Below are 13,760 nucleotides of genomic sequence, written 5' to 3' on the forward strand. Positions count from 1 at the left end.
AACTCTGGGGACGGTGTGGAGCTTTTCTTGAATTATACGTACTCGCTTCCCTCGGGGGCCTGCCTCCCTTTTGGCTGCAATTTCGGTTTTCACGTCACGGCGGGGGGAGGAAAACAGGTGCCTCGGTAACTATGGCGGCCGCGTCAGCAGGTTGCTGTAGAGACAGTTACCGAAAGTTATCGCGAGAAGCGTCCGCCTGGTTGAAAGCCGTGCGGCCGGGCGCCGAGCTGCCCTTGGGCCGGTGCACAGAGATCGCTCAGTCATGGCTTCCGGGCTCTTTCCGTTAATTAGGTAAGTCGGGCGGGCGGCCTGTTAATGTGTTTTAATTTTGTAAATAAGGGGAAGGAATTTGGTGCACCCTCCCCAGCCAAGCTTTTAAGCTTTAAATAGTTTGCTGACATCTGCCCCCCCCACATTTCTCTCCCCACATTGTTGCTCCCATATCTCTCGCTCTCTGCCCCGCACCATGCTACAGAATTTGCATGTTTGCAGAGAAAGGAGCTCCTCCAAAATCTAGACCACTACCCATTCATTTGGCTGTGCAAATACAGGGTTTAGAAGAGGTGGGAAATACACTCCCTCCTCCTCAAGTTAGGATTAGCGCTGCTCCCTGCTAGAAAACTCATATTTAATATAACAAAAACTTACCACCACCCTCTATTGGTAAAATGGGGAGGATGGTTTTAAAACTTGCAAGCTGTGGAAATGATTGCCAAGAAAGTTAGGACCAACAAAAAGGAAGTACTTTTTCACACAATGTGTAATTAAACTATGGAATTCTCTGCCACAAGATGTGGAGACAGCCAACTGCCTGGATGGCTTTAAAAGGTACTTAGACAAATGCATGGAGAACAGGCCTATCAGTGGCTACTAGTCTGAAGCAGTGTTCCTTGTAGCAGGGATTCCCAGATGTTGTTGACTGAAACTCCCAGCATGCTCAGCTGCAGTGGCCTTTGGCTGGAGAATATGGGAGTTGTAGTCCACAACATCTGGGAATCCCTGTTAGAGGGAACACTGGTCTGAGGGCTATAGGCCACCTCCAGCCTCGGAGGCAAGATACCTCTAAATCCCAGTGTCAGGAGAGCAAGAGAGAGGGCATGCTGGATGCTGGACAGGATAGGCCTTGGGCGCAGTGTTCCCTCTAACAGGGATTCCCAGATGTTGTTGACTACAACTCCCAGAATCCCTAGCCAAAGGCCACTTTAGCTGGGGATTCTGGGAGTTGTAGTCAACATCTGGGAATCCCTGTTAGAGGGAACAGTACTTGGGCCTGATCCAGCAGGGATGTTCTTGTATTCCCTTTGCAAAACTCGCAGCCTTTTTCTGAACGTTGTGCTCTGCCTCCAAGTGTTTTCCTTCGTTAATATGATGCTATTCCAAATTAGTATTTTAATGCACTGTACAATGCCAGGAGTTGAAAAGATGCCTTGCTTTCTGGGCTTCACTCCGTGTGGTGGTGGTCTTACTGATAGGGCTTTCCTGCTGCATTAATGTACATCCCAGGTTAAAAACCCATCTCATGTCAGCTGCAAACTGGAGAAAAGATTTCTCTGTTGAATGTCTGCCTGCCTTGTTGCTGTAAAAAGCACAGGAGCCCTTCCAGGCAAATAAGAAGTTTGGCTGTTCAAGTGCTTAGTGATTTTGATGGCATTGCCTTGTTTTTTAGAAAAGCTTGACACGGTGACACTCTGAGCATATACAGAGTTCATGCCCTCCACCTGGAGGAAAGTTGTTGAAGCGATGAAGGAGGAATCCTTAATCCAGAAGATGCTTAGTTACAAAGCAAGAATTCTCTTTCTCCTTTTAAAACCAACACATTATGTAGAAGTCCTCAAACAACACCTTCCATCATTCCTGGCCACAATTACCTTTGGTGGGGGATTATGGGAGTTGTTGCCCAACAACTTCTGGGGACAAATGTTGAGAACCTCTGTTCTGGATTATACTCCTGCACTGAGCAGGAGCTTGGATTAAAAGACCCCCAATATCTCTCACAACTCTACTCTTCTTTGAAATTACAAAGAAGTGATTCTATTAATTTATAATTCATAGAATATATATATTCAGGCTAAGCATTTGGAGCAATTTCCCAACTTGGGGGGGGGCGGGACCCCGAACTCCCCCCCCCGCCCAAGTATGACTTTGTTTGCTTTTATTGCTCTCCTAATTTCTGTCTTTACTTTGCAACTGTAAAAACAGACCCTGCTGTTTCAAGAGAATGAACAAACAATTCAGGCAGCCGTTCATGCTTCTTAAAGCCAGGCCTCTTTTGGAAAAGTGGACTCTTATTTTTTTATTCTTTTTAATTTTTTCAATTTGTTTAAGGATCCACCCTGTTGATGAAAACGTCCTTTTGGTGCTCTAATAAAGGGAATGCTTTTAAAACAAACAAAAAACCTCTGAGCAACAATTCGGCCAGTCAGCTGCCCAGATGTAAAACCCTGCCCAATAAGAATCCCCAGAAATCCCTCAATAAGAACAATCCCAGGACACACACACACACACACACACACAAAAAGAAGATGAATCAAGCCAGACTCTTCACTTTGCTGTTCAGGTTCCTGGCCAAAGGCGGCTTAGCGGGGGGTGCCGTCTACGTCGCTTACAGCCAAGGGCTGCTGAGTGGTGGCGAGCGGGGGGCCGAAGCCCTTCAGAAAGCCCAGCAAGCCATCCCCCCAGCTGTGGAAGAATGGACAAAATATTTTGGCTGGCAGGTGAGCTCCCAAGAGTGGCTGGTTTGCCTTGGCGTTCTGGTACATCAGTTATTATTATTCCCATAATGCAGAGGGGCAGGGGCGTCATTAGGGGGTGGCCAGTGGGGCTCGGGCCCCCAGTGAATGGCTCAGAGCTGTGCTCCCTCTAATAAAGTTTCCCAGATGTTCTTGACTGCAACTCCCAGAATCCCCAGCTGCAGTGGCTTTTGTTTGGGCATCGTGGGAGTTGTAGTCAACAACATCTGGCAATCCCTGTTAGAAGGAACACTGATTCAGAGCCCTAAATCATATCAACCACCTCCCTCTCGAGTGGGGTGTGGGGGGAAAGACAGTCACTTTGCTGCAGCAAAGATGGCTTCTTAGAGACAAGAAGTCTCTTCCCTAAAAAGTGCTGTGGACAAAAACATGCTTTATCCCTCAGTACCTTTTTCTTTTACTCCCCCGCCCCACCCCCACTTTTCTCTTTGGAGAGAAGTCTGATGTAATTATTCGGGGGTGGGGGGGGAATGGCTGAGAGTTTGATTTATTATTTATTTTATTTATTTTTTATACTGCCTTTCATTAAAATCTCAGGATGGCTTACAATTTAAACCAAATGACTAAAACCTAAAAATCACATAAGCAGATTAAAATTACCATCCATAAAACTTTAAAACATCACAAATGAAAAGCCTGATAAAGCAGGTGTGTTTTCAAATGTTGCTTAGAAACAGCCAGAGATGGGGAGGTTCTGATTTCATTGGGGAGTGTGTTCCAGACCCCAGAGAAGGCCACATTATAGGTCGCCACCAAAGAAGCCACTGGTAACCACAAATGGACCTCCTCTGATGATTTTAATAGGTGATGGGGTTCATGAAGAAAGTGGCACTCTCTTAAATATTATCAAAAGATGTGGCTGTTGGTCTGGGCCCCAGATGTTTTGAGCACCTAGCAACAGCCCTGTAGATGGGGTTAGAGAAGTTGGAGCAGGAAAACGGTGTCCAGTATCAGAAGCAACATTTGATCCTGGGACTCTAGCTCCTGGTGAAGTCTTAGAATTTAGATTCCAGTTCCAGAATTTAAGTTCCAGTTCAGAGGTCTAAGAATTTAGGTGCTAGTTTGGTTTATTTTATAACGACACCACAAAATGGATTATCAGGTATTGAAAACTTGCACAAGGAATTAAAATGTCATTACAAAATGGTGTAAGATGTATAGAAAACTTTCTGTACATTGCAACATGGACTGAAATGTATAGAAAGCTTAAAATGAAACCACATGGATCGTTTTTCAAAATGGGTTAATTTATAGAGAACTTTCTGTAAATTGCAAAATGGATTGAAATGCATAGAAAACAAAATGACAAATGGATTGAAATTTTACAAGATGAGATAATCTATAGAAAACTTGAAATGGGACGTTACAGAATAGATTAAAATGTGTAGAAAACTGAAAATAGCATTTTAAAAAAACACACACATACAAACAGGATTAAGATCTATAATATCAGTTGTGTCTGCTTAGGAAAAACTGGTGGCATATTTAGGTAGAATAATTTAATTTAATAATTTAGGTAGAAGAATTTAGGTAGTCTCCTGCAGTCTTCATGAGCCAGTATACCCAGCACTCTTTTCTTGAAGAGGACTAGCATTTTATGATCTGCGTGTCTGTGTTTTTAATTTCTCCAGCTTCCAGCAGTTCCAAAAACTGAATTCTCTCTCTGCAATTCCTGGAATTCAGGTAAGCAGAGGTGTTTGGGTTTTCTTTCCTTCTCTGCTCCGTTTTTGGGTGGTTTTCAAACCGTGGGCTGCGTACTTCATCCAGGTGGTCCACAGAAAGGTTACAATATAGTTGATAATGAGGTCATTCACACAATCAAAAACTGTGTTCTACCCAGGTTTGGGAGCTGTGTGTGCTCCCAATTTTCAGTTGTGTGGAAGCAAGCTAAGAGGAAGACCTGGGTAGAAGTGATGGTATGGAAGCAAGGCAGGAGGGAAAGCTACCCAGGTTTTCCTCCTACCTTGCTTCCACACAATGACTTCTACCCAGGTTTTCCTTTTACCAGGTTTTCCACACAACCAAAAATTGGGAGCACACGCAGCTCCCAAACCCAGGAAGAACAGTTTTTGATTGTGTGAATGACCTCAAAATCTGTAACTTGCCAAGCACTTTATCCTGTAATTTTTTTTAATTTAATGAGCTGTGTGCTTTGTTTTCTAGAACAAAACCCAGTTTATTAAGTGGCCTGTTGGGACTCCGAGTAATTTTCAAGAGGTCCGTGGCAAAAGAGTTTGAGAGTCTCTGTTGTACGGAAACCGATGGGGGGCCTCAGAAGCTTCTTGGGGTTCTTTCAATGAGAAGAGGGGTGCACACAGCCTAGTTTGCTAACCAGTCTTCCCTTGGAAGACTGGTTAGGTGTAGGCGTGTGTGTGTGTATCTCGATCTCACACACACGTTCAGGTTGCATCCCAACAGGTTTGACCAGTGTCTTGCATATATGTCCACAAATAATCTCCAAACCTCATGACACAGATGCAAATATGAAATGATGGTGCTACCTACTGAGTTGAGTCTCTTGGTTTGTTTGGCCCAGTTCTGTCTCAACTGACTGGCAGCAGCCTTCCAAGATATTTGGAAGTTTGGGCCCTGGATATTTAAGAGAACGCCTTCTTCGCTATGAACCACAATGCCCATTGGGCTCATCTGGTGGCTACTAAGGGATGGGCCTTCTCCGTTGCTGCCCCGAGGCTTTGGAACACGCCTCCTGCTGAAATAAGAGCCTCCCCATCTCTTACAACTTTTTAAAAGGCAGTCAAAATGCATTTGTTCACCCACACTTTTAATTAGATATTGTTTTAATTATGTTCTTAATAGTTTTAAGGTTTTAAATTGTTGTAATGTTTTAATCTTTTTATCCATTGTTTTTATTGTTCATTGTAAACCGCCCAGAGATTTGCGTTTTGGGCAGTATACAAATGTGTAGAAAAAAGATGACTGCAGGGAGACATGATAGAGGTCTATAAAATCATGCCATGGGGTGGAGAAAGTGGCTAGAGAGAAATTCTTGTCCCTCTCACATCACACTAGAACCAGGGGTCATCCCATGAAATTGAGTGCCAGGAAATCTAGGACCAAGAAACAGAGGTCCTTTTTCACACAAAGCATAATCAACTTGTGGAATTCTCTGCCACAAGATGTGACAGCCAACAACCTGGATGGCTTTAAGAGGGGTTTGGATCACTTCATGGAGGAGAGGTCCATCAACAGATACTAGTCGGAGAGCTATAGGCCACCTCCAGTCTCAGAGGCAGGATGCCTCAGAGTACCAGTTGCAGGGGAGTAACAGCAGGAGAGAAGGAATGCCCTCAACTCCTGCCTGTGGCTTCCAGCGGCATCTGGTGGGCCGCTGTGTGAAACAGGATGCTGGACTAGATGGGCTTTCTTGGGCCTGATCCAGCAGGGCTGTTCTTATGTTCTTAAAAATATTTCTCAATATATTTTTAGCTAAAGATGCCAGATCTGAAGCCTGGGAAATTCTGCATGCAGGACATGTACTCAGCCCTGTATTATGCACTCTGAGCTGCTGAATACCGAGTTATACCACGGGTCCAGCTAGGCCAGAATTCTAGCACCTGCTCAAGGTCTTAAATAGAGGGAGGCTTTTCCCAGCCTCAGATCTTACTGAATCCAGGACCATCTGAATGTAAAGCATAACCAGGTGTTACTGGCGTGACGAAGGGTACCATGGATGGTCAGATGCTCTTCTGTTGAAAAGATTTCTGCACATAGGAGACTAGCCTGTCAGGAAGAAAGGTTAGCTGAGCCTCTTCCTTAAGATGCTTATTTTTTAGGTGGAGTGGAAGTGGTACTCCCAGGCATGGGTTTAGCAGAAGGAAGGAGAGCTGGCCTGGTGGTAGCAGGCATGTCTTGTCCCCTTTGCTAAGCAGGGTCTGCCCTGGTTTGCATTTGAGTGGGAGACTACATGTGTGAGCACTGGAAGATATTCCCCTCAGGGGATGAAGCCACTCTGGGAAGAGCAGAAGGTTCCAAGTTCCCTCTCTGGCATCTCCAAGATAGGGCTGGAGAGATTCCTGCCTGCAACCTTGGAAAAGCCACTGCCAGTCTGTGTAGACCAGGGATGTCAAACTGTGGTCCTTCTGCAGATGTTGGCCTACAACTCCCATCATCCCTGGCTATTGGCCACTGTGGCTGGGGATTATGGGTATTGTAGTCCAAAAACAGCTGGAGGGCCACAGTTTGACATCCCTGGTGTAGACAATCCTGAGCTAGGTGGACCAAGGGTCTGACTCGGTAGAAGGCAGCTTCCTGTGTTCCTTTTTTATGGAAATTGTTTTAATTTGCAAACCAACTTGCAGCGCCTTTGAGCTGAAGAGATCGCTATACATTCAGAACAAATAAACCAAAGCAAACAGCATCTGCTTTATTCTGGACTTTTTTCTTTTTCTTCCCAGGGGTTCGGACGGTCATCAGTGCCCTTTCCGTGGCCCCCACAAGAACCTGTGAGTACACCCAACATGGGTGGAAGTACATGAAGGATCTCCTCAAATGAAACCTTCTGAGAAGACCTCCCCCCCGCCACACACACACACACACTCTTTTCCTGTTGCTGAAGGGCTACAATAAAGACTTTGGAACATCCCTGGGAGGTGTTTGACTCTGCCCTCTCAGTTCAGATTAGTCAACAAACAGAAACTCTAAACATGGCAGATGCAAGCTGCAGGCTTTGAAACCTCCCTAGCAGTGGTCTGTAAAGTTAAAAGGGACTCTCCCTAGCCATTAACCCAGCTGTTGAAGCGTTACAGAATGCTTACTAATACTCCAATAGTTCAGAAGCTTGGGGAAAGTGTCGGTAGGTACAGCTTGGGAACAGATGGGGCTATGCCTAGCGGAGAAGGGAAGTAGGCTGCACTGTTAAATGGTTTGTATGTAAATGGGAGAGAGAGGGAGGGAGAGAAATAAAAAATGAAGAAGCAACACTCAGAGGTACACATCTGTAAATTTATTGTTGGGGGGGAGTCTCCATATAATAAAAGATTTGGGAAATAAAGTGCATAGCACACGTCCACCACCATTCTACATAAGAATTCAGCAGCTGAGTAGATTTTGTTGGCCACAATGGAGCAGATGTTTAACCCTTGACTGCAAAGCTCAGTTTTTGTCAGGAGGTGGCAAAACTCTTGATTCTAGAGGCCAACCCCTGTAACACTGTCTGCTAGTGGAAATGAGACTCTCTATTGCTGGGGTGGGCAAAATTGGCAGAGGGAATGTTTTGCCCTCCCTGTGATGTTGCCACAAGTATAGACCTTGCTTTTTCCCATAGGAATGAATACTGGCCATTCCCCTCTACAGGAGGAAGCCAAGGTGATAGGGTCCCTGGTGCTACTTCTGGTGTGAAAGCTAAATCAGTGGTGCAGCAGCTAAAAAGGCTAACATAATTGTAGGTTGTGTTAACCAAAGTATAGTGTCCTATCACGAGGAGTTATCATTCCCCTTGGGCGGGTCAGAACTCACTTGGGATCCTGTGTTCAGGGCCTGCATTTTAAGAAGGATGTTGATAAACTCAAAGGGGTTCAGAGGAGAGCCACCAAGATGGAGAGAGATCTGGTAACCAAGACCTATAAGGAATGGTTGACGGAGCAGAGTATGTTTAGCCTGGAGAAGGGAAGACTCAGGGTGGGATAGGAGAGCCATCTTCAAATATCTAAAGGGCTGTCCTGGAGGAGGAGCGGGCTTGTTCTCTGTCACACCTGTGGACTAGAATTGGTGGCTGAAACCCCAAGGAAGCAGATTCAGGCAAGGCATTAGGAAGAATTTCCTCACTGGAACAGTTTCCTCACATAGCAGATGACTCCTCTTGAGGTTTTCAAACAGAGGCTGGGCAGCCATCTGTTAAGGATAGGAACATAGGATGTTGCCATATACTGAGTCAGACTATTGGTCTATCTAGCTCAGTATTGTCTTCACAGACTGGCAGCAGCTTCTTCAAGGTTGCAGGCAGGAATCTCTCTCGGCCCTATCTTGGAGATGCTGCCAGGGAGGGAACTTGGAACCTAGATGCTCTTCCCAGAGCGGCTCCATCCCCTGAGGGGAATATCTTATGGTACTCACACGTAGTCTCCCATTCATATGCAACCAGGGCAGACCCTGCTTAGCTGGGGGACAAGTCATGTTTGCTACCACAAGACCAGCTCTCCTCTCGCTCTAGCTGAGCAGGGGGTTGGACTAGATGACCTCCAAGGTCCCTCTGGCACCAACATTCTAGGCTCTCCACCCTGGAGACACCAGACACTGAGACTCAAACCAGCCCCTTTATTTGCATAGCTCTGCACTGCGGTTGTGTTTTTCGGTCGTGCTAGAATCCCTGCAGTGTGTAAATGGAAAGGGAAGATTCGAACGCTAGATCTGCAGCCTGAGTGGCCTACTGGATGAACTGGATTCTAGATGATGGTCTCATACTCCAGGTGCATTGTCTCGATATAGGTCTCCTCATGTTCCCAGTAGAAGAACGTCTGTCTCTTCTCGGAGGACTGGGGGACAGCAACCTTCTTTTCGGAACCCCTTACAGCTCTGTCATCTGCAAGAAACACAGTTTCAGCCTCTCCACGAATTTGCCTCTCTCTCTCACGAACATAGGAAGCTGCCATATACTGAGTTAGACCATTGGCCTATCTAGCTCAGTATTGTCTTCACACAGACTGGCAGAGGCTTTTCCAGGGTTTCAGGCAGGAGTCTCTCTCAGCCCTATTTGGAGGTGCCAGGGAGCAAACTTGGAACCTAGATGCCCTCCCCAGAGCGGCTCCATCGCCTGAGGGGAATATCTTCCACTGCTCACACTTCTAGTCTCCCTTTCATATGCAACCAGGGCAGACCCTGCTTAGCTAAGGGGACAAGTCATGCTTGCGACCACAAGACCAAGAAGAGATCTGCACTTGTGTTTTGCCTGGATTCTTCAGAACTTCAAGGTTCTGATCCAAAGAGAGTTAACCCTATGTAAGCCTTTCTTGAATTAATGGTCACAAACAAGTTGTGATTTCAGCAGGACTTTAGCAAAACTCACTCTTATTTTGAATGGGAGTCTGAGTCCCTAATTATATACGAAATTGAAATCGTGAAGTTTCTAGTCCTCCAGACAAATTTGCAAAGGAAGCCACAGAAGTTGCAACCTCATAAAAAGTTACAGTGTTCTCCCACCTGTCCACACATACTTATTAGTCAGGTATGGTTTGTCAAATCTGAAAGTGGGAAGAACAGAGAATCAGCCTTCTTGCAATTATCAGTGGTTTCTTGTAGGGTCACTTGGAGTGATTCTCACTAAATGGAGACGAATGGGTGAATGGCTTTTTGCAAGGCTGCTTCCCAGTTATGCTGACATTTCAGATGAGAAATAGGTGTGAAGGATGCAATTTTAGAATTTCACCTAGTTTTCAATTGGACAAACTTTAAGAGAATGTCATCTCAACATCCTGGAAAAGGGCAGAACTACAGACACAAATCCAAAACATCTTTCCATCTGCTAAAGGAAGTAGGATCATTTGTTACAACTTTAAGCTGGTTTTCTCTGTCATGGTTATTTCCCTCCAAGAACTCTAATCTCTTAATCTTTTTTTTTTTTTTTTAGTTTACTATTGGGAATGGTAGTATCATTAGGGGCTGTGAGTTTGTTTATTTTCCCCCTGGGAATGGTAGTTCCATGAGAGGCCCTGATTATTATTTTTTTAAGATAAAATATTTTAAGAGATTAGCTCATTCCTGTCATTCTCAAAGAACCTGGATTGAGGCTGTACTCCCCAATACTTTGTGCAAAAAAATAAAACTTGCACCCAGCCATCCAAATTTTGGCCCAGGTCAAGCTGCGCTCCGTGACCTGTGGAAATTAACCAAACTGAGCAACTGGGTTGTGTTGCATATTTCTACAATTAAAAACAAAAAAACCTGGCAGGTCACTGGAAATTTTCCAGCAGGTCTCGCAGGCTTTCAAGCACTTCTTTGCAAGCTTGAGGACCAGAATGAAAAGTTGAGGTCCTGAAGTAGCTAAGTTCCACACCCATTCTTCAGAATCTTTACAGCCACAGACCTGTTCATCATAATCATAACCCCCCTACCAAACTATCGTTCCCAAAGGTTCTCAGTGGGGAGCCTTTGATAACTAGTTCCTCAGTGAGATATTTGAAATGCTTAAATTTGTAATGTAGATGTGCACTAGCAATTGGGAAGGGAAGTTGACGAGGTCTGTCCTTCTGAAAAGTACCTGTTTCTGTTTCTGTGTCCACTGTCCTTCCAAAAAGAAAGACGGTCCCAGCCATCATGGCAGCCAGAGTCAAGACCACGAGAAGGACTGCCCACCAGCGGGTCTGCAAAAGAGAAAGTGTCAGACTACGTCAAGCCATTGAGCAGGGTCTGTACTCTAATCCAGACCCCGAGGGTACATTCTGCGGCCCAGAGTCCTTACAAATCAGAATTTGAGGCCAGAAATGTTGCAGACCAGAAGTCTAGCTCAGTTCACCCGGTAAATGCAGAGGGATATTAATCTCCAGCATTTTTATTTATTTATATATGCATACCCTGCTGCTCATCTCCAATATCTGGTGTTCAGAGACTGACTGCTCCTGAATGTGGAGGCTCCATTCTGGGCATTATGGTTCATAGCTAGCCCTAGACCAGTCCACCAGTTATTGTCTAGAACCACCAAACTTCACTGGGAGGAAGAGCCTTCAAATAAATCCTTTTCCCCATGCCTCCACCTTTTATGATGATCGTGGTGTGCTCTTACCCCATGTGATGCCAGCTGCTCTTGTAATAATGCCTAACAAATAAAATAAGATCTATGTTTTTTAATTAAAATTGCCCATTTTAGACCAGCAGCCTCTGCCTGTGGGTAGACTGCTCCTGAACATGGAGGCTCCGTTGAGGCTGGGGTTCAACTCTTTATTCTGCCCGCTGAAGCTGAATCTCAATCTCTTTATTCTGCCCTCTGAAATGACCTTGGACACTGCCCAAACTATGCCATAACCCTAACCAGCCATGACTTGGTGCGTAGGGGCTGTCAATTTTCGGCACATTAAACATTACATTGAAATAAATTTATCATTCAAAATATTAATGAAAGCAGTTCTGCTTTATCCCTCCCCCAACTAGGGGACCCATAATTTTTAACCAAGGAAAATGGCCAGAAATAGGCCTCATTCCTGTAGAGTCGGTGGGCACCTGGAGTGTATTCCGGACTGAAATAAATGCTCTCTCCCCTCCCCAAATTGCTGTGACTTTCAGGATGCCATCCTAGGCATGCTCACAGGGTACACTCTATTTCCAAGTAAACATGCAGAGGATGGTGCTGCAAGGCACTTTCCAGCTCCTATTGATGGGAATTCGGTTCGTCCCTGGGTCCGCCTTTAGCCAATCAAACAGACTCAGTGGGAATCTCTCTTGAGGCGTTTATTGCTACTGCAGTTTAGCAAGGTATTCAATGGGCTACGGCTCAGCATTGAATACAAATAAGTTACAGGTGCATCTTACATTTATACAGACAATCTAAATGATGCTGACACCCTAGACATAGTATGCGTGGCAATAAAATGGTGGACTAAGTACCTAGTACGCATGCGAATGATTCATTGTTCATCTGGTGATTACTCCTTATTTGGTTACATCCTGTTTTCTAAACTGTCAGCAAAGAACAGTGAGAATCCTGTGAGAACCAAGTTTCTTAGATACAATTTAGTAGAAAGAGATAACGACGTTGATCATGAGAGGCAGTAATGTCCCTGAGCTGGGCTGGGGTCACTTTGAGTTAGAATGTGGTATTCTGGGTAAACATGGAGTTTCTTTGGTTTTCTAAACATGCTGCAGGATACCTGGGGGCCAGTAAAAAAACATCCCTGCAGGCCAAATCCGCCCCCTGGGCCTTACGCTGTGCAGACCTACGGCGTAAACATACACGGCCCTTGCAGCTCCTCACCTTCATCCAGGTGGCGATATCCTCCATCTCAATGAAATTCAAGATGAAGTTCTTCACCCTCGCTATCGGCCCGTCTTCATCGACGAAACGGCAGGTGTGAAACTGGTCACAGTAGCCCGTCTGGCCTCCACACGAGGAGCCTGGAATCAGGAGGATTTCTGAGCCGTTGAAGAAACGGTCCCAAGCAGGGGAACTGGTGCTGGCGCAGGATTCGGCCCACCCTAGGAACACAGGAAGTGACCCTCGATCAAGTCCAACCCTTGGTCCCTCCAGCTCAGCACTGTCTGCTCTGGCATGACTCTCCAGCAATGTTCCCTGTAACAGGGATTTCCAGATGTTGTTGACTACATCTCCCAGAATTCCCAGCTGCAGTGGCCTTTGGCTGAGGATTCTGGGAACGGTAGCCAACAACATCTGGGAATCCGGGCCGGTGCTACCATTACGACAACTAGGCAGCCGCCTAGGGCGCAGACCTCAGAGGGGCGTAGAGTGTCAATGTGTTAAGAGTGTGAGAAACCAGAATAATGAGTAGAAATATGAGGGGGGAAACCCGTTCATTGTTTTCAACACTAGCAATACTGTTAAACTTAATTTATAAATTGAAAAGAAAAAAATCTACTGAAGATGTACTTAAGGCCTGCAAGAATTTGGAAAAATCATTGATGTATAATGGAAACAAAAGATATTGATGCTGAAGATCCGTGTTGTGAACTTAGAGCAATAGCTCGAAGACTTCCAAAGTCTCTGTCGCCACAAGGGGTACTTCTCTTCATACTACAACGAAAACTCCTGGATAATGTGCCTGATGTTTCTGTTGCTCTAAGGATCCATCTCACACTCCCAGTATCGGAAATGTAAGATAAACTTTAAGAGAAAGATACCTGGCAGCTGGCAACAGAGACGACACCTCTCTCTCAGGGAGCTGGAGACGCAGTCGCATTGTTCCAGACCATGCTGAATGCAGAGGGATCCCACACAGAGCTGACAGTTGAGAGATGCAGAGAGGATTTAATGCTTGGAGAAAGAGAGAGGCTTTAAGAAGCAGGGATAGGGGGCCCTGGCGCTTTCCCTGTTTCCATTTGGGAAAAGAA

The 13,760-nt window shown here is 45.4% G+C and overlaps 2 protein-coding genes across 2 annotated transcripts in view; one reads left to right on the forward strand and one right to left on the reverse strand.

Moving 5' to 3' along the window:
- The first annotated feature begins 25 nt into the window (after window positions 1-25).
- Window positions 26-7,352, forward strand: MICOS13 (mitochondrial contact site and cristae organizing system subunit 13). Its single transcript, XM_053292610.1, has 4 exons — window positions 26-291; window positions 2,558-2,714; window positions 4,382-4,433; window positions 7,166-7,352. Exons 1-4 carry the CDS (start codon window positions 263-265, stop codon window positions 7,261-7,263), a joined length of 336 nt encoding a protein of 111 aa, XP_053148585.1. The 5' UTR covers window positions 26-262; the 3' UTR covers window positions 7,264-7,352.
- Window positions 7,353-7,496: 144 nt separating this feature from the next.
- The window catches only part of LOC128343475 (disintegrin and metalloproteinase domain-containing protein 10-like), a 30,764-nt gene continuing 24,500 nt past the window's right edge, over window positions 7,497-13,760 (reverse strand). The window contains exons 13-16 of the mRNA XM_053292605.1: window positions 13,551-13,650; window positions 12,670-12,890; window positions 10,963-11,065; window positions 7,497-9,288 (exon numbers count right to left, since the gene is read on the reverse strand). Coding sequence (XP_053148580.1) covers window positions 9,152-9,288; window positions 10,963-11,065; window positions 12,670-12,890; window positions 13,551-13,650 — 561 coding nt within the window. The 3' untranslated portion in view covers window positions 7,497-9,151. The remainder of the gene's footprint in view (window positions 9,289-10,962; window positions 11,066-12,669; window positions 12,891-13,550; window positions 13,651-13,760) is intronic.

This window comes from Hemicordylus capensis, chromosome 2 (assembly GCF_027244095.1).
Source record: "Hemicordylus capensis ecotype Gifberg chromosome 2, rHemCap1.1.pri, whole genome shotgun sequence".
Taxonomy (NCBI): Eukaryota; Metazoa; Chordata; class Lepidosauria; order Squamata; family Cordylidae; genus Hemicordylus; species Hemicordylus capensis.